Consider the following 24,361-nt stretch of genomic DNA (forward strand, 5'->3'; position numbering starts at 1 on the left):
CTGTACAATGAAAAATTCCCCTACGACAAATATTAACTGTATGTTTAACAAAGACTTACATAAATAATATCTTTCAAAGAAAATAAACATACGCGATCGGGATCGCACCCCCCCCCCCTTACACACACACACGAAAAAAAACCCACACTTTTTCTCCTATGCCACCCACTTCATGACCAATCATAGGTACTTCATATCTAATGTGATGATACAGCTATAGTCAATTACACTGAAGATGGGGAGGGGGGGTGTAGGCTCCGACACCTGGTTGCATACAAGAGATTGTCCGCGATATACACACATTAGAATATTGAGTACATCTAGATAGCAAAGCAACCATTGTACACCATACTAGTAGAGCCAGGCTACCAACTCAACCAATCAACTATAAGTATGTATATATGAGTGGGTCTAGATAACTAATCTACACGCACGATCTACATACTAGATATCTAATCAAGTACATCTACATACTTGATCAGCCTTGGCAAACAAACAAAGACCTAAAGACGAAACAAATAGATAGTTCGAAATGTAATAGCTCGGTACAGTTATTGATCACTGACAGAAATTAGGTCAGGCATTGACCCGTTTTTTTCTTTCTTCGACCTCGTTTGCCATCGGGCTATGTTTTCAGGAAAGAGTGTCAGTCAAAAGTTGACCTCTTTACAAGAGATGTGTTCAATGTTTTATCTTGGCATCATAATCAACGGAGTGTTAGTTTCTAGCAAAACGAGGCAAGAGGTTTATAATTGATGGATGGTGGCTGCTGGTCCGACGAACGGGACACGATACCAGCACAGAGCACATCCACGGAGGTTATTGATACACGAACAGACAAAGAAATTTCAATGACCTTAGGGTACACATCTATATGAAAAGAATAAAATACGTGTAGGCAATAATGTTGGCCAAACTTGAATTCCATTATTTGATGTAAAATAGGTACAGTCATAGATGAATAGATAACATATATGTAGAATACAGCGTTAGGACAAAGTCTACCAGCAGGTAAACAAAAGATAAGAAGTATCAATGCAATGTTATTGGAGACTTTTCATGAATGTGACGGTAAACTGAGAAATGTCAAGGTGTTTTGGAGTGTGTTTGTGTGTTTCTATGGTGACGGTGGGAAGAAGTTAGCGATTGGTTCTGAATGATGTACAATGTGTGGCATTGTCGTCACTTGGTCTTAGTAGAGACAACTCCAGAACGTGAGACTGAAAGGATGTGATATTGTAGTGAGTTAGATTTTTTTTTTTAAATTATTACTATAGTCTAGTACATTTATTTTATCTCGTATCAACTTGATTTTGTCTATATTATAATAAAAGTTATATTTAGTATTTTTCACAAAGAAGTTATTCAAATTATTTCAACTTTTACAAGTGAAGATATAATACGCCTACAGCGGTTTAGTTGTCTACCAGCAGCTTGGTGCTACAAGTCAACGACCGTCAACACCAAAAAGACGTTAAATTGAACGCTATTGTTGCCAACTAAACGAAGAAAAGAATTGACCTATAATTGTATCTTCCTAACAAATGTTCTTTATTGCCTTTAGTCATAAAGTGAAAGTCTAATGTTGCCTCCACAAACAGGAGAGCTTAAAAAATGTGATTCCCCAGTGCTAAAAAGTGCACCAAATTTTTCATTAAAAAAAAACCTAGCTTATCAACACTTATACACCGCATACACCAAAAAGGTAGAAAATTATAGTTTTGTTTGTTTTCCCGCCATGTATGAAAATCTCAAAATTAAACTTCCATTTAAAGTGGTTGTTAGTGGGACAATGTAAAGAGGGACACGCTGCATTGTTGAGATGTTTCTTTGGTGCTACGAGTGCAGACGTTAGAATTTGAGATCTTGTGTCACATCGACATTTTGAAGACATTTCCCTTTTGAGAGATGGAAATGGCCAAGTGCCACCATTACACAGTCAGAGCGCCGTGGCTCTTAGAAGATCATACAACAACTTTTGTCCATTAGATCACGGCCTACTTGCCTAAGTCACACACAGTCGATGTACTTGGGCGAGTGTCGAGCTAATGGAAGGAAAGCAAGTGGCAGACTAGTGGAGAGATAACCAGGGCAAGTTCTAAGTAGAACAAGACTTTCTATGCAGAGTTATGATCTGGGCCACCAGTGCGAGTGAACAGATGGAGCAATGCACTTGACCTCCGTTCAAATAGTTCTTTCAGAAGGATATCAAGGAACAGAGCCAATTTTTTTAGAACTATGATACTAAACGTTAATGTATAATAGCGTGGTCCCAATGAAAACCAGCACGTTTACTAAGACATCTGACATTTATTGGTCAAATGAATGGTGGTACAGTCTTCGCATATTTTAAACATTAGTTGTTTTTTTTTTTTTTTTTTTTTTTTGGGGGGGGGGGGGCATTTTACAATTACTGTCAGCACACAATTCGCTTCTAAATTTAATCCAACCGACTTTAGAAACAATGCTAACTGCCTTAAAGGATTTTACAATACTGATACCCCCTCCCCCTAAAAAAAAAAAAAAAGCAAACATGATCACACAGAAGGTGGCTGAGTATTGATTCTAAATCAATGACTTCAAATGTGTCATTACGCCACTGTGTCCGTATCAAACCTTGCAATCAATTATCGCTGTAAAACATTTCTTGTCATATTTAAGATCTAGCAACTTTTAATCGAAAATTCACAGCTTCTCTCTGTGTCACAAGTTAATTCAAATATAATTTATAGATCTTGCAGCAAATTATGATTCCGACATGTTATGTGTATCAATTCATGTGCAGATCATGTGAATGTATCATAGAACCCACTGTGTTCCTGCAAGCATCATCGCCTTGGCCAGCCCCAAGAAATACGGGTCACTTTGCTAGTGTCATGTCTTGCTTCAGGTCACGTGAGGTCAGGCTACCAATCAGAAGGAGTGGGTGGATGATGCAAGATTAGAATAAAATAAAGAACAAGTCGCACTAATAGTCAAAGGCATTGATACGAGAGTTATCTATTGAGTTTTGGTCCTCCCAGCCAGATTTAGTCGTCTAAACTAAACAGTTTCCGTGGAGTGATATTTCTGAAATGTTACAGAGCTTGTTCACAGCCACCTAGTAGTAGGCAACCAAATGGACGAGTTCACTTTGTAGGATCAGAGTATGGAAATATCGCCTAGGTTACCAGGTCAAGCTTAAACAGCCTAGAGGGCAACACCATTTTTAGATGGCAACAGTGTGACCTACATTGAATGGTAAGTACAGTGGGTGACAGGCACTGACCTATATTTAAACAATGGTTCTCTGAGTGTTGAAGCATGGACTAATCGAGAGACCAAGTATCCCAATGTCTGCTCCACAGGATATGAAATGCACAGTTGAATACACACATGAAGTTGTGCCAGCTTCCGTGTAATGCCATAATGTAATTAGGTGTCGGCGCCTTCATTTTGGGCTGATAGATTTTGGTGTTACACAATAACACACATACAAAGAAATATAATACATATTAAAAGGCTGTACTTCACGACCCCTTAGCTAAGATCTACTAATTGGAATCTTGACTAATTAAGGCTGCATATTGACATGGAAAAGGTCATTCGGTGTAGCCTACACATAGCTGCGTTAAGTAGACACAATTACATACACTTGCGCACGCAGGCGGACTGGTGTAAAAGCTGATCACTCTGATGTACTGCACTAGTCTACACCCTTATAGACATAACTAGTCCAAAAATGTGCTGTACCCCACACCCCCCTCCAAAAAAAAAAATATTTCTAATTTTGCACTGAACGAACTCACACGTGAAAGAAATATTTTGATAGATAGATTTTGGTATTTCTTGAACTAATTCTTTTTTTGGAAATATTCATAAACCCGTCTCCCTTTTTTTTTTTTTTTCAAAACTTTTCACAAACAATTTTTTTTAAACATTTTTTTTTTATACTTCATATCAATAAAGAGTATGTATGTTATGCCCACCTTTTGTTTAATCCATAGAGTCTATAGACCCTACTAGTCATAGACTATTCATCTTCAAGGGAAATAATGGCGTTTTAACTTATGCTGCGTAATTTGAGTTTCCACTTTCCCCCCACTTACACCCAGTTATCCCTTGTACTTAGTTTACCCAAGCGTGACCGCTCCTTTAGACACGCGCGCGCACACATCGAGACAGCAGACGTGAAGAGAAAGACAATGTCTACACAAGTGGGTGAACTCGATCAAGCGGACCAACGACTTTCTACCAGAGGGACATTTTTGTGGTGGAGAGAGAGGAGTGTAGATAGATAGACTCCAAAGTTTCATACTGACGTATATTTTTAAAACTTGACTGAGTGGGCGTCAACAGGGACTCGCATATTATACAATAATACAGTTTGATCAAAGAACCAAGGGATTACATCTAGACTAGTCAATTGATAAGTCGCGGGGAAAACCTATGCAACTACGCACATTTGTAGGACAATGAATATACAATGAGTCGAATAAGTGTGAACTAGTTAAATGGAATTTCAGAAGAGGGAGAGAGGGAATGGTAAAATAATAATAGTCGGGGGGGGGGGAGGGTGTTAGTTATGAAGTATATTAACAAAGACGGCAAACAAATGAACATAAAATACTCTCAAACAAGACTCGGATACATTCAAAATGCAACACAAAATACTCTCTACCACTTAACACAAAATACTCTCAAACAAGACTCGGATACATTCAAAATGCAACACCAAATACTCTCTATCAGGTCTCAAACAAGACTCGGATACATTCAAAATGCAACACAAAATACTCTCTATAACTTAAAACAAAATACTCTCAAACAAGACTCGGATACATTTAAAATGCAACACCAAATACTCTCTATCAGGAGACAGTTATGTCATCGGCTTCGTCACTCTTTCACTCCCCAGCCCTCTTTTTTTTCCCCATTTTCTTTTTGTTTGCATAATTATGAAATCAAATATGTATAAAGATGTTAGACCACCGTGGGGTTTTCTTTAATACAGGCTTGTCTCCTCAGTAAAGGAGCCTACAATGTCAAACAGAAGTCTGCATACGACAAATCAAACAATACTGACGATCAATACAAAACAATGGTAGAGACATGACATTTACATCCCAGTGTGATACCAATGTCAAGGCCTACTGCTCAAGTCATCTAAAGCTTTAGAAACTTTCCTAAATACAATCTTCTGCACAAGCAAAACGAAATGATTTTGTATGGAATTGAAAAGGGAGCTAACTGTTGTTCCGTCTATCTATTCACCTAGGTCATAATTGAATTATCTCCCTATTCTTGTACACAAAGACAGAGATGCCGGTCTGGTCTAAGTATATTTGTTCTCATTATATTTGTGTGCGCAAGGTTTCTTGACAAGGACGTCAATGATAAAAGTGCTGGCGTATTAACACAAAACAACAGTAAACATTTGTTTGTTTGTTTCAAAACAAAGGGAACATTCATTAGAATGTAGGAACCAACTAGACAATGCACCAACCCGTTCTCCCTCTGACCAGCCCCCCCCCCCCCTTAATTAGACCTCCTCATCGGTCAGATCAATAATGAGAAATAAATTCGGGGGTGGGGGGGGGGGGGGAGAATTGAATGTCCAGCATCAAGGATAACTAGATTACTCATTCATACACATACGCAGTAAGCTGCCTGTTCCAGATCTGTTGTTGATTATTGTTAATAAAGTTTCGACTCAGCCAGATCTAGACTTTGAAAGCCGCGTGTCTCTTTCTGCGTGTCTCTTTCTGCGGAGTTTGGTAGCACCATTTCTACATTCAGCGGCAGATTTAGACATTTCCAGCAGCGTAGCTCTTTGTATGGAGTTTTTAGCCCCCAACTACTGGATGTATACGCCATAGGTCTAGACTTGATCCCTCCATGAACAGCCACATGGTCCAAGCCAACACTGGCCAATACGTTGTGCAGTGCTTCTTCACCTTTCATAACCCACTGCTTTAAGCCGCTTACCTGCCTACAGGCTGTGCAACACAAGGGGAGCAAAGCTTCATTGCACGGCCATAAACATCGCCAGCTTGCACCAAAGCAACACCTTGAAAGCACTGAAACCATCTGCACAATTCACTTTGCATTCCGTGCCATCTCCGGTGTAAACCATTCGGGGCACCTCTAAATCCTCATCTCTTTAAATTTTAAGCACTCTGGCTATTTAAAAAAAAAAAAAAAAAAGCCAGCTCGCCCTCGAAACGTGCAAGAAATGACGTCATCGAAACATGCCCTCCTATTCTTCTCTCACTTGTTCATCCCGCAATCAACGTTCATCAGCCATCACACAAACATTGATGATGCAATCACTCAGGTATTGGCGGTGTTGAACTTACATGTACTTCCATTCTTACTTGTTAGTTGTAGGAATTTCACACACAGGCTTACTTTCACATTTACATATACATTTTATCACGAGAATTTCGCTACAAAAGGCTGCGCCATAATTATCTTATCGACCATGATAATATATCAGGATTTGACTATATACTCTTAACCAGATAACATTTGATTTTATATATACCCATAACATGTAAGTTTTACGGTATAAATAGTTTATTATACACATTAGAAAGAAGAAGAAAAAAAAACACTAGATGTGTTATGTGCAGGTAATCTAAAATACTCTCATCAGCATTATATCAAGACACGGTGACCTAGTACACACGTGCTTACGGTGGCTCGCGATGAGGTTTGACACTGCTCAACAAACTACCGAACAAAGGAGGTCAAATCATCTGTCAACACGCGCCAACAATGGGCATCAACTTTTAGGTCAATGACCTTGGTAGTCGAATGACGTCAGAAGACTTGTCCAAACTCAAGTCCTAACTACTGCAGTTTATTTTCTTGTTAAATAGGAGGCCTTTCCTTGAACACAGATGGGAGTTATATGTGTATATAATTACTCAAGTGACAACCCATTAAACAGCAGAGAAGGCGTAGAACGTTTATAAAATATGAATTTACATTCTCTGACAAGTAGTGAAAGAAACATTGTAGAGAATTCCTTATGCCCCAAATATTGGGAACCCCATGACAGCGATGTACTGTTTCAAAACAGATACATTCTGAAACCAGAGGCATTAGTAATTCAATTTTAAACAACATCCTGTGGGTTAGAGAGTCGGAAGACAATACCAATAGAATATACTATAATGACTAAGAATATAGACTATATATATATATATATATATATATATATATATAGCCAAATAAAAGTCATGAAACTAGGTTCGTGTCCCGTCTCTTATATACAACTGCTCTTGTCTGCCCACCATGCACTAGAGGCGACGATCACAGCAACACCAGGGGAAATAACAGCCCCAAATGGAGAGATGAACTAGAGGAAAACAAAAGGAGAGGAGAGGCGTGCAGATCATGTCCGAGCACAACCAAATTAAGGTGACCTTGGCCCAAGAGTACGACACTTACGACCCCTGCCCATAAAGTACGTTAAGACCGCGACAGAAAGCCAAACAGTTGAAGCGTACAGACTTGCCTGGGAATGAACTTGGCACCACCCCCCCCCCTTTTCCACACACACATTTAGCAGAAAGAAAACAAAGAGAAAACCAAGAGACCGAGTGGTGAATGGTGTAAGCAACAATAACAGGACTGGACAAGAATGGTTGCTGCTGTATCCAACACTGCGCAGGCATTAAGTGTCTGACATACACTGGGACCAACTACCAGCAAGACACAAAGAAAGAAAACAAGAGCAAAGGGAGACAACTCCAGGTAAACAGACGACAACCTTTTTCCAAAACTTTTCCCCAAACAAGTCAACCAAAAACAAGAGACAATAATAATAGGAAGAACAAGAGGGTAAAAAAGGGGGGGGGGTAAAAGTTAAGTGTCCTACGTCACGTGACATGGTGTGTACACGTGAATGACGGTAGAGCTGGCAGACGTGACATCAGCGTTTTAAATAGCAGTGTCAAGCAGTACCCAGGCAGCGCACATACACACACACACCTATGCAACAAGCACCTGGTTTACAAAATGTCGAGGGAGGCTTTTATGTTTGAGACGAGACCTTTTAATGTCAGAGATTTTAAACCAATATAACGGCACGTGTACACGCACAGCGTTTACAACACGCGTTTTTATGCATTAAAGGGTACACCGACCTTAGATCTAAAACTACAAGTATTGGTAGCAAGGGAAACAACTAGAATAAAGAGAAGGAAGCAGCATATAGTATTGCCCCGATCTATGGGTGAAATATACATACAAAACAAAGCATACATTGTCATATCATTATAGATCAGTGCATGTGTAGACCTATGGGTGAAATATACATACATAACAAGCTTATACTTTCATAATAAATATAGATCAGTGCATGTGTAAACCTATTTGTCTGGGGTTGGTGAAATTAAAACACTGTCTGATTGGTCAGAGAGCTACCAATGCGCTGTACAAGACCATAGACGTACAGGAAGTACCAACACTGACTCTCCCCCCAAAGTAACATCTACTTGTACCAACCTTCCCAGAGCGGTGCGTGAAATGTTACTAAACTCTTAGACAAAGATAAAACATCCATTCACTCCAAGACCCCGTCGGTACCGCGACCTATGCCTGGCATTTCTACGCTCAGCACGTGCAAGGGCTATACAAAGAAAGCTGGCGAGATGGGGAGGAAAAAAGGGGGGGGGGAAGGAACGAGCAGGCGTACATGTACACTACAGGTATACGTGTGTGTGTACATTCGAGGACAGAAGGTACGCTAAAATAGCAACAGTAGAACATAACCTCCAGGCGAATAACCAAAATATTCCACCCATTATCTTATCGCTAAAGCACTGCTCTGCTAAAGATACTTTTTTCTTTAATACGATCTGGAAAATCTTTCATCACAGAAAGCTAGAGATGACTCATGCACTTATACAGCTGTCTATATAGAACATGCCCATGATACAGAGAATCAGATAATAGTAAAAGAATTAATGTATATTAGTAGAAAAAAAAAGTATTATAAAAAAAAAAAAAACCCAGACATTTGGCTATAATTATAAGACGAACTAATTAAGCAACATTATTATTCTTGTACGTAAAAGTAACTGGCCGTTGTGCTGGCCACACGACCCCATCGTGACACTTTGGCATTTGAAACAGATGTGGGCATTGCAGTCCCATAACAAAGGAAATCGTGCAGATCAAAATGGTGTATGGCTTTTTAAAAAAAGTGGAAGTGATTTTGCTGGAGGAACAAAAGTGCCAACACACAAACTATGCACGAGTTACGCTAAAACTTAACTCCACTAAATCCGCATAAGGATGTATTAATCTAATCAGTAATCGAACACTTTATTGGATGCAAGTTAAATGTGTACTAGGTGTGTGTGGGTATGAATCAAAACCCGATTTGTCTAATACCAAAGTACACGAAGACATGTGAAAAACCTAGTCATCAAAGCTATATTTAGATCATGACCTACATTCCGCCTAACGTGCTTTAGATGTTTTAGTTACCTGTCGCCCCCCCTCTCTCCTTTTTCTACATCTCCCCCCCCCACCCCCTCTGTGAGGCCCACAGGTCTTGGAACGGGTTTACAGCTATCAAGAAGAGGTCGAGGGTAGGGAGGATGCTATGATAAGAACAATAAGGGGCGAGAAGTTGTTTTTTTTTTAATCGGTAAGATGTTAGGTCAAATTTAGAGCTGAATTTCCTACCGCTGAGAACATCTGCATTTGTCTCAGTATGGCTAGCAAGTTTGGCCTGAAGACAGAAGGTCGGGTGGGGGCTGAGCTGTCTAATGGTCTATCAGCTATCTCCACATAGTGCAATCTCTTAGTTTGTGGCTGTTGATTTGACTAGAGAAAACCACTTTTGATAAAACACAACTTTTTGGGGGGTATATATTACATTTGTCTTTTGTTAGAAACGACTCTCTCGTTCAGCTATTGCCCAGTGTATTGATGTAGTCCGCCTGTGTACAAACAGATTACTGGACATCTGATATTCACTTGGAAAAAAAAACAGACACAGACAGAGATATGGAAAGAGAGAGACATATAAAGAGGCAGAAAGAGAAAGGCAAAAAGAGAGATAAAGGCCTAGAGACATTTAGAGAGGCAGAGAGAAAAGAGAAAGACAGAGACAGACAGACAAACAAACATATATATATATATATATATATATACACACACACACAAAGAGATGATACAAAGAGAAAGACACAAAGACAATGAAAACGATGGAGAGAGAGAGAGAGAGAAATGAATAAGATATTTGCCTACGGGTTTAACGCGAGAGAGAGAGAGAAACAGAGAGTGAGAGAGAGAGACCTATGTAGAAGTGTTAAGTGTAAAGAATGGACCCGGAGACGAGTGCAATCTAAGTCTTAACCAGGTTCACCTCCTCTCTCTACCTAAGACTTCGGCAAAACTGGACACCCTGTAAAATGAGCTGGGGTGAAATATCATAAATTTAAAAAAAAAAGGGGGTGGAGCGGTGGGCCTCGGGCGAGGAACACATGCCAACCAGCATTCACGTTAAAGATGAACATCAAAGCCCTCGCACTAATGAATGTGTGGTCGATAGAGCTCAATTGATTGGATGATAGCGAACAGAGGGCCGCACGCGAAACATGGCGCTCTGTCACATAGACCACATCTCTATGCCAAAACAAGTAAAGTAAAAAAAACAAAACAAACACCCCCACACACACACACAAAAAACAGTTGAATGAAGTTTCCCCGACATGGTATGTTGAAAACGAGATTTGTGAACCGTAAAATAAAAAGATAGAAAGGTGGGGAGAGGCCTGTTTAACTTTGAAAGGAAGAGAGGGGGGCGGGGAACAAAGACATTGAATAAACATGGCGCAATGGGGGAGTGCTTTCCTTTAATGAGCCTACGTTTATCACCAAACTACGCTGGGTTTCATCCCAGACTCCTCACATCAATATGACTGTACGTCACAAAGACTCGTACTAGCTTGAAACGAGAGAGGGGGGGGGGGGGGGAGGAAGCACCGACCGCGCCGCGTGACGACAGTAGATAAGGAAGGAACGAGAGGGGGTGGGGGGGGAGTGTAGTACTCTTGTAGCCTTTGTTTGACTCTTTGTGCGCTCACTGCCGAGCCCCGGGGTTATAAATAGACTTACGACTGACTAGGACCAATGACCTGGACAATCTGAGAGCCATTGATGGAAGAGCGTAATAGACAATTTGATTCCTCCAAGTACTAAAAAATGTTTCATTAACATACAATTATTTAACTTCAAAAAAAAAAAAAAAAAGCTTTTAAACACTCTGTACACCGGATGTACCCAAAAAGCTAGCTGTTTACAAGTGTTTCCTCCATAGATGAAAATCCCTAATAGTAACCCAATGTCTTTGTCAATTCTAATGCAAAACTTAGATGTCAAGTGCTCAACAGAATGGGAAAACTGAATAAGTAAAACATAAAAAAAAAAACTTTCCTACAAACTGTCGTCAAGAAATATTTCATCTACCATCCTAATGATTATTCGTGTCATTAAAACGCCCAATACCTGCCCTTAAAGCTGTAGGTATTGTGTAGCCAACTTTTCCATTGAGACCTGTTCTTACGGACTACTTTGTAATCTATCAACGGTTTCAAAAAACAAAAATCAATAGTATGAGCCAGGAATGGTCGACACAGTTTCCCCCCTCTCCCCCCCCCCCTCCCGCTTACCAACATATGCAGAATATTATCAGTAGGCCAGACAAGGTGCTTTTAGGTCACGCTACAGTAGGTCAGACGCTTGTGACGCAACGGGTCATGGCTAAGACCCCCCCCCTCGTTTTTTTTTTCTTTATTCAGGAAAAAAAAAGATCCTCCGTCGAAAACAAAAGTGCAGGGGGGGGGGGGGGGAAACATAAATTGCTGAAATGGGAGGAGCATCCTTTCCCCTCTCCCACAAAGTATGTCCCGCCCCTGGGTCTACTTGGCCAAGACCAGAACTACACGACATGAGACCAAACCAGTGGTTCCCTTCAAAAACATCACGCCAAACCAGTGGTTCCCTCAAAGAACACCAGACCAAATAGGTGGTTTCCAAGGATATCACACCAAACCAGTGTTTCCCTCAAAGAACATCAGACCAAACCATTGGTTCCTTCAAAGAACATCAGACCAAACCAGTGTTTCCCTCAAAGAACATCAGACCAAACCATTGGTTCCTTCAAAGAACATCAGACCAAACCAGTGGTTCCCTCAAAGAACATCAGACCAAACCAGTGGTTCCCTCAAAGAACATCAGACCAAACCAGTGGTTCCCTCAAAGAACATCAGGCCAAACCAGTGGTTCCCTCAAAGAACATCAGACCAAACCGTTGGTTCCCTCAAAGAACATCAGACCAAACCAGTGTTTCCCTAGGATATCAGACCAAGCCATTCGTTCTCTTGGACATGAGACAAAGCCATTGGTTCCCTTAAACCAGAGGTTCTCAACCTGTGGGTCGCGACCCCTTTGGGGGTGGAATGACAAATTGCCAGGGGTCGCCTAAAACCCCCGAAATTTTTTTTCATTTTTTTGTCTATTCAACATTGAAAGTTTTTTTTTTTTTTTTTTTTGTCCCTTCTACCGTGCTGTAGCAAGCAGATCTGAACCGTACTTGGTATTCAAACTAGTTCCTGTCCCGTTCTGTTTGAGATTGTGTTTCGCCTCCTTCTATTTCCCAGAACAAATCTTTGTGAAACAAAGTTTTCCAGGTCTATTATTAAGTCCAAATTCGGAAGCAGACTTGATGCAGAAGAGGACATTCATTGTACTACTAGCTTCCTGATCTTGTGGAAAAGAAACAAGCTCAACCTTCGTACTATCATTGGCGTGTTTGTAAATACTGTCGTAACACTATTTCTGTACCAATGTAGTTTACTGTATCAAAGATTGTTATCCATACTTCACCATATTTATCAATTGTCACTTAAGTATGCAACACGTATATAGTGAATACGCAATAGAAAAGTAAATAAATGCAAGTCTGAATAATAACTATGTATGTATATGTATGTACATGTATGTGTGTGTGTGCCTTTGTTTATTTAATTATGAGCACGAAAAATTACGGTTGGGGGGGTGGGGGTCGCCGCCTAGTTGGAAATTATATTAGGGGGTCGCGGAACAAAAAAGACTGAGAACCGCTGCCTTAAACAAAGACAAAGGAAGGAAAGTACTGTAACCACTTGTACACAGCATCATTAGTCCAGGTTACGATAAGTGGTGAAACAGTTACCAATGGCAACATAGCAATGCCTATAAAAATGCATATCTAGTGATATGCATTGTGTGTGTGTGTATGTGTGTGATAGGCCTATCGTTTAAGTGTGCAAGCTCTCTTCTAAGTTCACATTATACACACTGAGAAACAGTTTTTAGGAGAACACTTCAAGAGAGAAATGGCTTAGTGTCCGTCTTCGAAGTTAAAAGTTTAGAAATGGATTATCGGCTGGCGGAAGTGGCAAGTTTCTAATATGAAGCTAAGGTCAAACAAGCTTGTATATAGTTCAAGGCTTCAACCTGAATCAGACATACATACGCCCTATCACGAGGCCATGCCAAACCTTACCTAGTAGGCAATAAACTTGAATATACCCTCATCCCCCCACCCCAAAAACAAAAAATAAAACATACAACCATGAGAAGTTTTAAGGAAGGGTTTGGGGGGGGGGGGGAGGGATTAGAACCAGCTGTTAGGTTCCATGTCACTTGAGAAAATGAGCATGAAAGCAGTATCGCAGTCCCACGTGACTCTCAGGGGCACGGCTTAAAACTGTTTCTCTACCCCCAAGACTAAAAAATGCAAAAAAAAAAAAGAAGAAGGATCGTCTCCAACTTCGGCCTAACAAAGAAATGAGAAGAAATTTGACACTCTCCCCCTCCCCTCCTTTTTTTTTTCATCATGCAACCCCGCCTTCCCCTATTTCCCCTGGAGAGTAGTAGTTCTAACATTTGGTAAGGGTGAGTGGTTCTGTGCCAGGGTTGAAGTGAGCAACTCAACAAGGTCACAGGGGCGGAGAAAAAAAAAAGCCGGGCCTCTTTTCTTTAATCTAACCATCATACACACACAAATGAATGTATTATTAAAAAAAAAAACGGGTACTCAAAAACACGCTACACCGTTTTTCCTAGTTCTTTTTTTCGGATGTAATCGTATGCTCTGGTGCAGAGAAAAGTTATCAAGCAATCGAATATGATGAATACCATAATACATTTAAAGGTGATTCAAAAATGTAAAAAAATCGAAGGGTAACGGCAGAAGACAGCATATTTCTAAAGTGTTGTGTAGGCACATCTAAATGTATATCAAAGATTACCCAAACTGGCAATTCATCTGTTTAACAAAAAAAAAACCGCATTACAAGAATAGCCTTTTTGGCACGTCAGTGTTTTACTGATCAATATTCAATACCATCCCTCTGCTTTCTCCCTGGCAGTGTAAACATAGTCCAGTTTGACGTCTGCTAGAAACGAGTACAGCGCCCCGCCTCCTGCCTACGTGGCCCAGTTGCATACATTACGCTAGCCCTTCCCTCGTGTGGCAACAAAGACATTAATGTAAAACAACAAATTGCTCTTCTAAAGGATACATCTCATGTAGAAAATCCATAGGGCCTGGCTGTAGTATATCCTGAGCCGAGAGAACCTGAAAATAGGTAGTAACATTATTAATACAAAATATTGAATAATAATATAATATAGTAAATTTTTGAATACTATATCCCCCATCCCAAAAACAAAAACTTGTAATATATTTCAGGAAATTAATCTCATAATTGTGCATTACACGGAACAAAACATTGCAACGATAGGGAACGAAATGTACATCCCATAGACATAAATAAATATAGACTGGCCGATAAAAGAGTTTTATGAAACGAAAATTTGTGACTTGCAATTTTGTGTACAGCATTTATGAGCAGTATAAAAGTTAAGTATTCATATCTATTTCAGCCATAACCTATATAAGTATTACAATATTTTCACTTGTGTTTTTTTTTTTTAATCTCTAAGACTGAAGATCATCAACTTTTCAGAATTCGGAAATCCGACAACAATAGATGTACATGTTTTCAAGTTACATGAAGTTACTTCCTTTTGCCCGTCTATATTTATTTATGTCTGTGGTACGTCCACACTCCAGTTTTTCAATCAACCATTATACGTGAAGTTATTATCAGAAAGTTGGATTGGATTAAGTTATTTAATTACCAATGAAAAAAATCTTACCCACAATTGACACGTAAACCATTTAACAAACAACAATTCACACAAGGATTAAATGCCATTGTGGAAAAGTACACACACATGAACATTAATATGCCATAAACATATTATATATATATATATTTCACTTAAATACTATTTCATTAAACTATCAGGTATAAGACAAAGAAAACATGCTAAATTAACACACTCTCGCCCTCTATGGCTGCGGTTCTCAACCTTTTAAGCTCAGCGACCCTTTTTACAATCCCCCACTCTGCGGCGACCCCCCCCCCCCCACTCACAAATACAGAATTGTAGGGTAGACAATAACAATCCATATTTTCAATGGTCTTAGGCGACCCCTGGAAAATGGTCAATCGACCCCCAAAGGGTCGCGACCCACAGGTTGAGAACCCCTGCTCTATGGCCTAATAAGAGCTACATCACACGATTGGTGGGACCGACTCACATTCTCGTGCCGGAAGTGACACAGCATGCGCAGCTCGCGGTACACACGTATGGCCGACACGACATTCTGGAAGACATTGGACATCTTCTTCAGGGCAACACGTTTGCCATCTCTGGGGTCGGTCACCGCCCTGTAGACAAAGAAATACATAGCAGTGAGACACGGGATATAACCACAACCAAGAAAAAAAATTAAAAATGCACTTGATTTAAATGAAAGACTCCAAGGCCTGCACATTTGCTCTATGACTTTACACACACACACACACAAAACAGTATCATGCAACTTGAAATCAGAAGCCAAGCACAAAGACAGATCTAAAAGGCTGGGGAAAAAGTTCTTTTAAAAAATAAAATTGAAATATGAAAGACGCTCACCAAACAGCTGCAAGTGTGTTATATTTTATAAACACAAGCGTATCATCTGCAGACAAGCTGCCATCAGGCTAGATCCTGATCATTAGTTCACAACCCGGAAATGCATAAATAGATTTTTTAAACTAATTTGGTGAAGCAGACGACAACTTAAATGTTATCATGAATAACTTTTGTGAAGACCGCGTTTTGAGTTCATTCACAAAGTGAATAAAGAGAACTGTATTTAATAAACTTGAAAATATTTTTTTAAATGAAAAATCCATATGAGGGTTAGTCGTACTTTTTTTTTTTGTTTTTTTACATTTTTTTACATACGTCTAGTGTATCTAAGTATTTTGCTGTTTCAAAAGAAGTAGCATTTGTGAGAAAAATATAGAGATTTTTCAGTTTCGAAATTGGTATAGATGCATGTGCATAAACTATGCATACTTTGCTTAATTTTAGAATCGAAGAAGGAGTGAAAGACTATAAATAGCCTTTTTAAGCAAAATGGAGACGCTAGGGATATATACTTTACGATGTTAGGTTGCCGAGATAAATACATAGCCTAACAAACTTTTTTTTCACTTGCTTTCAAAACGGTTTAAATGTGTGTGCATACCATTTGCATACTTATTTAATTTAATTTTTTTTTAATGTAGAAAGAAAGTAGCCGATGCATCTTTTATGAGCAATTTGAAGCCCATGGTAAAATTACAGTTTATAAAGCGCTTTTAATTTTAACATGACAGACGAACACCACAAATACAAAGGCCGCTTTTCCTTACGGGGAGCTGCTTAAAAAATAATAAATTGCATTTTATGGTCCTGTAAGGAAAAGTAAAAACCAAATTGTGACAAAAATATTGATCTCATAAAATGTTCATTGGGCATTGGCATATTCTATTTGTCCTACGGCTAGCCCTACTAAGACGAGACCTACATTCAGGTTAGTGGATTTAACTTAAGCCTTTGACAAAAGGTTTATTTTGGTCATTTCTTTCAGGTAGTGAACCTATTTCTGGACTCACACTCCCACAATATTTTGACGGCTTATAGAACTAACTGATTTGAAAGTGTGCAGTGGCAGACAATTTTCTTTCAAAAAGCAAGGAAATCGTTTCAAATATATCATCGTTTAAAACAACAACTCTACACGAATAAAGGCAGTAGAAATGGAATTAATCATGAAAATACTATTTTAAAGATAAAATAAAAACTGGTGTCTTTTTTCTATCGACACCCACTGGAAGTGGGAGGAGAAAAGCGCAAAAGGGGAGTTACTCCGGCGGTTTGTTTATATTGCAGAGTAATGTGCTATATATATCTGGATAACGGCCTGGAAACCTCAGGAATGTAGGTCAACACGGCCGGCTGACATTGAACTCGCAATCTGTCTGGACAGGAAAACGTCTATGTAGGTCAACTCCGCCTTCTTCGCCGAAGTAGGAACCAGAGCTGCAGACGTAGAAGGGCCCTTAACAAGAGATTCAGCGAATCAGTACAACCGAATAAAAAATAAATACGCGCAGTGGGCCCTGTTTTATTGCCTAATACATTATGTAACGTAATACGTGCGACACTGGAGAGAATGAAAAATAAATAAATGTCACACGAACAGCTTTGTATTGACTAGATCTAGCAATGTGAAAATGTTGGTTGTTTTTTTTTCAAGCGTTTGTTCTATTCACAAAATACAGCTTACAATACACGTCTAATTAACTGATTCGTTGGTCACATGACACAGCTAAGTGCAGATAGGATTTCCTAACTTGTCCCACAGATAGGGCTTCAGTTTCAACACACTAAAGAATGCCAGATAACAGTTGTGCTAATTACAAACGTTTGACTTAAGTTTAAAGGTTTTTGGAAATACATTTCTGGCTATTCATTTATTACAATAAATTAAATCTCCGTTCATTTTCTATGCACGACAATATAAACCAAAACTGTGCTTTGGAGACGAGAAGATAGCGAATGTCAGTATTTATAAACTCGGTACAGATAACCTAGTTAATAGCACCTGAAAAAAAATTCCTACTTAAAAAAAAGCCAGCACAAACTTTTTAATTCGACTTAGTAGTATACTTGTGTCAGTAGGCAGACATCACGTGGTCTTAGAAAAACGACAATCATACAGAAAGTACTATGAAGGTCAGTGTGTACCGAGCAGACAATATACATATTTTTAATACATCGTTTAAGTGATTAGATTTTTAAAAAATAAAATAAAAATGAACTTAATTACATTTAGAGCCATATTATCTAAATACTGTAAGATTTAATTCCCTTTTTGTTAGCCAACAAAATTAATTAATCTCCACGGCCACGGTTTAGTTAACTATTTTTTTAAATATTTGTTTCACGTTTTGTAAGAGACATTGGATAAGTGTGCCACGTCTCAACTTGATCCCAAGGAAGTGAGAGAAATGACGTGTTCAAAATGAGTATCTGAGTGGGTTGATATAAGCTTGGTAAAAATAAACAACAAGATTTTATCACAGTGAGGGCAAATCCAACTTGTACTCTTTTTTTTTTAAGGGAAGGAATTAAGATGACCTTTTCGGTGGCCCTACAGATTTTTTTAATAAGCTGTATTAAAAGTTAGTTTTACACCAAGAGTTGGTCCACTTTCCCATTTTATCGACTTATCAACTCTCGCCGTTTGGCCATCACAGATTTTACATACCGGTAACACAAAGTACAAACATCCAACGCACCTTCTTCAAACGAGTCTGACCTCAGTCTCACTTCGGTTTATCTCGATCTAACGACATTTGCAATCGTGATGCACACGGACATTAATTAGCGCGTTTCAGCGATGCGTGTATACGGGTAAGTGAATGACACTACAAGTCGGCTAGGCGAGGCCCCGCCCACAGGAACAGACGAAGCAATATTTAGTCGACACATTGATTCCTTGCCATCTCTTTTGTTGTTCAATTCACTTAGTAAAAAAAAAACGTAAATGATACAGCTGCGCCCGACAGACAAAGCGAGAAATAATGCAGAAATACGGAGCCAGAATAATGCATCACTGCAACGTTTTGGCCTATATCTTGTTGGTATACAAACGTAGGCCTTCATGACAGTCACTGACAGAGAAACACAATGACAGTTAAGATAGACAAAGAAGAAAAAAAAGGCCAGCCTGTGGCTACGCGAAAGCATTTCTAATGACCTCTAGGGATGTTGGCCAGAGAAAGAGAATGGTGCAGGATAAGAGGGGGGGGTGCATACAGTGACGAAGTGAGCTGGTCGCTGGTTTGAAAAAAAAAAGAAAAAAAAAAGAGAACATTTGTAAGTGTCTGTACAGAAAACTGACTTGAGTGAAGAACAAGTGACTGAGTTAACATAGTCTGAACCAACTAGAGACGAGTGACTGAGTTAACACAAGTGACTGAGTTCACATAGTCTGAATCAAGTGAAGAACGAGTGACTGAGTTACAAACTGGACCCGCTACAAGAAACACGTTGAGACATTCAGCGTGAAATAAAACCAAGGAATCTTTAACTCATTGCACCATTAACTCAGGCACTCAGTGAATCAAAATGTTTCTTACGAAACTGAAGGAAGTGACTGCAAATTAACTCTCGAGCTGCGCTGTTGTATCAACGTCATAGCGACGAATCACGTGTTCATCTTAAAGATGAAGCGAAGAGAAAAACGGAAACACCACGCCATTTTTGTGACCGAATCTGTTGGGCGGTCAAGAGAGTTGTTTTCAAGTACAGTGCATCTCAAAATTTGTCTTCAACGAGACGAGTCCCTGGATGTCCACGACTCGTGTATGACGCTTCAACACTCTAAAGCATGAGACGCGCTAAGCTGCAGGCCAGCAAGCTTCACACAGCCAGTCGTTTGTATACTTGTATATTTGCTCTGAGTTGACATGGATGACATGCCTTTCTTCTCGTAGACTTCCGACAACACACGCGCCCAAGTGTACGACGGGAAGGATTTTGAGTCGTGTCAATACGGACACTCGGACAGTGCAGTGTCCACAAATGGCCCACCTGAATTGGCCCAGACAGTTACACTAACTTGAACTAATTCTATCAACAACCAAACCCAAACTGCTCGTCCATCACACCTGTCTCTTCCTGTGCTTCACATCGCATTCATAGACATAACTCTTTTCTATTAAGTGTCAGGCGTTCACTGAAACAATAGAAGATACAAAGGGACTTAAAACATTCAAACTTTTAATTTTCATAGGAGTTACGGGACCTTGTATTGGCTTACAAACTCATCCTTACAAACCAACCAAACGTACTTTCACACTCTGTTGTCTTGTTAACACAGGATTCTATGTGCAGCATTCTCTTTGTTACTAGCCGGCCGCAGGTCACACCAGGCAGAAACGACTGTAAACACACACACAACGGCTACCGTTACAAAAAGAACGGGGGGGGGGGGAATGTAGAAGGGCTAGAGTCCCACACCTCACCGCGACCGTTACTACAGGCTACGGCCGTCATAAAGAGAGGTTACCGGGGGTCACTGTACGCGATTTCCTGGGGTCAGCGGAGGTTGGGGGGAAAGTTGAAGGATGGAAAAAAAAAAAAAAGGTATTCCGCTTTGCTGTTGGTATTATTCCAAAGTGCGTGTGTGTGTGTGTGTTTGCGCGAGCAAGAAAGCAAAAGTAAAAACTTCAAACTAGAAGAGTCTCGCATTTTTTTTTACTTTATTTTATAACAATAACTAATGTTATAAAGAAGGGCAAAGACATGAACATTTTAAAAAAGCTCGGGAAAAAAGGGAGAGAATGATTTAGTTTATAGATTGATAGGCCTACTACACACGTATTGAGTATTGATGAGTTACCAACTGAATTTGTTTTAAAAGTAGTTTTAAAATGTACAGGATTACATGTGCTATCGTTATAAACAAAATTGCACGCTTTCGGGTGACAGTTGGCAGCTGTTGCACCTACAAAACTTGTGCACCATTTTTTTTTTCTCATTTTCATTTATATTTCATCCATGTAATACCAAACCACAATAGACATACACAAATTATAGTTATTCGTCCAATGTATAAGGCAGCATTGTTGTTCATAGCGGTTAAATCTCATTTAAAAATGGTTTTACATATATGCAAAAAAAAAAAAAAAAAACTAACGATACTCTTAAATCGATGGCCATAAATAAGTGTACTGTTTCTTTAAGTCGCCACCACAACACACGTACACAAGTAGTTTATCAGCTATATTAGTTTATTGATATGTTCAGTACACAGTACATGGTAGAGTAATTTATGTTGCACCTACTATGAAATTTGGGGCTGCGCGTCTAGACTCCCATAAACTAGAAGTAAGACCTCATAAGTATGCGGTATTTATGGTGCGTACGTCTTTTGAACTGGTATCATCTTGCACAGCAAAGTGGACTACTTTCAATCATGACGGGAAATTCTATTTGTGAATTTGTACAAGAAGTCTGCTGACTGAAAAGTTTAAAGTAATAGTCTGAGCAGACAATGTCTCTGTCTTAGACCCCCAACTCCTGACCAAATTGTTGTTCAAAGCCAAGATGTGACTCGCATTCGTCTTCAGCCAAAAATTGGAACCGTCACAAAAAGATTTATTAGTACTTGCTAATGCATTGTTCCATGTCGCCCACTTTTACGGTATACGGATGTATGCAAACGCGACATGAAGCTCTTCAAAATCGACACTAGAAGATAGCAAAACGTGGCACTGGATAGATCCACATGGAGAGCGAACATAAAGGAAGTGTCACGCATTGCAGATGTCATACACAACAGTAGTATATAGAAGGGTGAAAAAGCAACGGCTCCTGGTGATTACGTATGCCAAACCTGTGACCGCGGCTGTGAAAAAGTGGCACTGGATAGATCCACATGGAGAGCGAGCATAAAGGAAGGGTCACGCATTGCAGATGTCATACACAAAAGTAGTATATAGAAGGGTGAAAAAGCAACGGCTCCTGGTGATTACGTATGCCAAACCTGTGACCGCGGCTGTGAAAAAGTGGCACTGGATAGATCCACATGGAGAGCGAGCATAAAGGAAGGGTCACGGATTGCAGATGCCAAACACAACAGTAGTAGAAAGATGGGTGAAAAAGCAACTGCGCCTGTTGATTACAGATGCCCAACCTGTGACCGCAGCTGTGTATCAAGGATTGGCCTCTTTAGTCATACAAGAAACTGCAATGGGAAAAGATCGTCTCTCGAGACGTAAAATGCCACAGAGATTTCAAATGTTAATCATTCGCGTTTCTTAAATGTGAGTTCACATTAAAAATAAATATGCATCAGTGAAGAAATACATATATTAAAAGTACTATCTACACATGTGTTGATTATTATAATATCTCAATACAAATAGACTACACCAGACATGGAAACTCGATGCCAGGAGGAGATAATAGTGTATTCTATTTGACTAATGAGGTGTAAGTTAGGCAGACAGCTACTAACAAGAGTTGTCTGTTTTTTTTTGGCATTAACTACGACTAAGAACACCTACTAACAAGTCTGGGGTTACAAGTCTAGACAGCCCTCCATAGGTGCAGCTATTCCTGTCACAGATTACGTCACCAGCCGTCTGTGGCGCACCGAGTCTGTCAACTGGGCTACTGTGCGAGGTAGGGAGTGAGGCGGGGCTAGACATGAATTGATACCTTATTAAAGTCTTGTAGATCCATATGCCTCCTCTAATACCCCCCACACGCGGGTATGATATATATTGAGGAGGGAGAGCCAGTATATCGGTGAAACATGTCTCTGGAAGGGAGGAGAACGATGTCTGCAGAGGACCTGGAAATCAATTCAGCCGTTTCGCCATACGGTAGACGTCGTAATTAGACCTGATCTTACGGTAATAGGTTTACATGCAGACGATGTGTTCACATCCTCGGAGGTTTCAACTGTAAGCACAAACATCGTAGAGCGTCACGTAACTAAGAAACAATTCAAGAGTAGATATTTTATTCCTTTATCGTGTCAAAAGCTAGATCTAGATGTTTTGTTTTCTCTGCACCCTGTACGACATGCCTTGTCCAGAAGGGCGTACACAACTGCTTCCTGTACGACATGCCTTGTCCAGAAGGGCGTACACAACTGCTTCCTGTACGACAGGCCTTGTCCAGAAGGGCGTACACAACTGCTTCCTGTACGACATGCCTTGTCCAGAAGGGCGTACACAACTGCTTCCTGTACGACAGGCCTTGTCCAGAAGGGCGTACACAACTGCTTCGAACTCTTTTTATTCCTTCTCAAATAACAATTGAAACATGCAGTGTTAAAACTAAGGATAATGTCTATGCGTTTCACGGCTATGGTCAAATTTTGATTCACTGTGCCCCCCGCTGCGGGTAAGAAGATGAAACCGTGTCTCATATTCTTTTGGACTGCCCCAGACTTGCTGATCTCCGTCTCGAAACCAAAAATTATCGACCTGTATGGTGACATGTCTGCACTACGCAATACTCAGGGTTTCTGTCCAGGGCTTTTGGAAGAGAGGATTTTAGCCTCTCAAGCCCTCACTCAAATGGAGTCGTATGATGATGCGTTTAATGAGGCTTCAAAATGCACACTAATAAACATACAAAATAGCCAGAGGTCGATCACAAGTGTCAACAATACTACACATCATCTATGACCCAGAGCGACATTTGTGAGAGGCAATTTTCTAACCAAAAACAAACAAAACAAAACCGCACATCCTTAGAAGTAGTGCATCGTGAATCTAAGAAGAAAACGATCAACCACAACAACCCGACGCAAGCCAACAAACCACAACAACCCGAGGCAAGCCAACAAACCACATTAATGACGCAAGCCAACAAACCACAACAACCCGAGGCAAGCCAACAAACCACAACAACCCGAGGCAAGCCAACAAACCACATTAATGACACAAGCCAACAAACCACATTAATGACACAAGCCAACAAACCACATTAATGACACAAGCCAACAAACCACATTAATGACACAAGCCAACAAACCACATTAATGACACAAGCCAACAAACCACATTAATGACACAAGCCAACAAACCACATTAATGACACAAGCAAATGTCAAAAGGTGATCTAATGAGAAATGCAACAGCGACAAACAACCTGCTGGTAACACTGATTCTTACTGCTAGCTAGATGGTACATTTACCCAAATGTATTCCATATTTACAAAGACAGTACTCTGTGTTGCTCGATTGGATTTCAAAAGCAGGGCAAACCTCATTCAAACGAATGGAGCTAGATCTAGTCCTGGCAAACCTCATTCAAACGAATGGAGCTAGATCTAGTCCTGGCAAACCTCATTCAAACGAATGGAGCTAGATCTTGTCCAGGCAAACCTCATTCAAAC

At 39.9% G+C, this 24,361-nt stretch overlaps 1 protein-coding gene across 4 annotated transcripts in view; it reads right to left on the bottom strand.

The window, feature by feature from the left end:
- Window positions 1-24,361, bottom strand: part of LOC106065260 (serine/threonine-protein kinase NLK-like) — a 60,487-nt gene that overhangs the window by 21,266 nt on the left and 14,860 nt on the right. For all 4 annotated transcript variants that reach the window (XM_056005086.1, XM_056005085.1, XM_056005087.1 and 1 more), the window contains 2 exon segments: window positions 15,662-15,791; window positions 14,574-14,629 (listed from right to left, as the gene is read on the bottom strand). In XM_056005086.1, coding sequence (XP_055861061.1) covers window positions 14,574-14,629; window positions 15,662-15,791 — 186 coding nt within the window.

This window comes from Biomphalaria glabrata, chromosome 12 (genome assembly GCF_947242115.1).
Source record: "Biomphalaria glabrata chromosome 12, xgBioGlab47.1, whole genome shotgun sequence".
NCBI classification, from domain to species: Eukaryota; Metazoa; Mollusca; class Gastropoda; family Planorbidae; genus Biomphalaria; species Biomphalaria glabrata.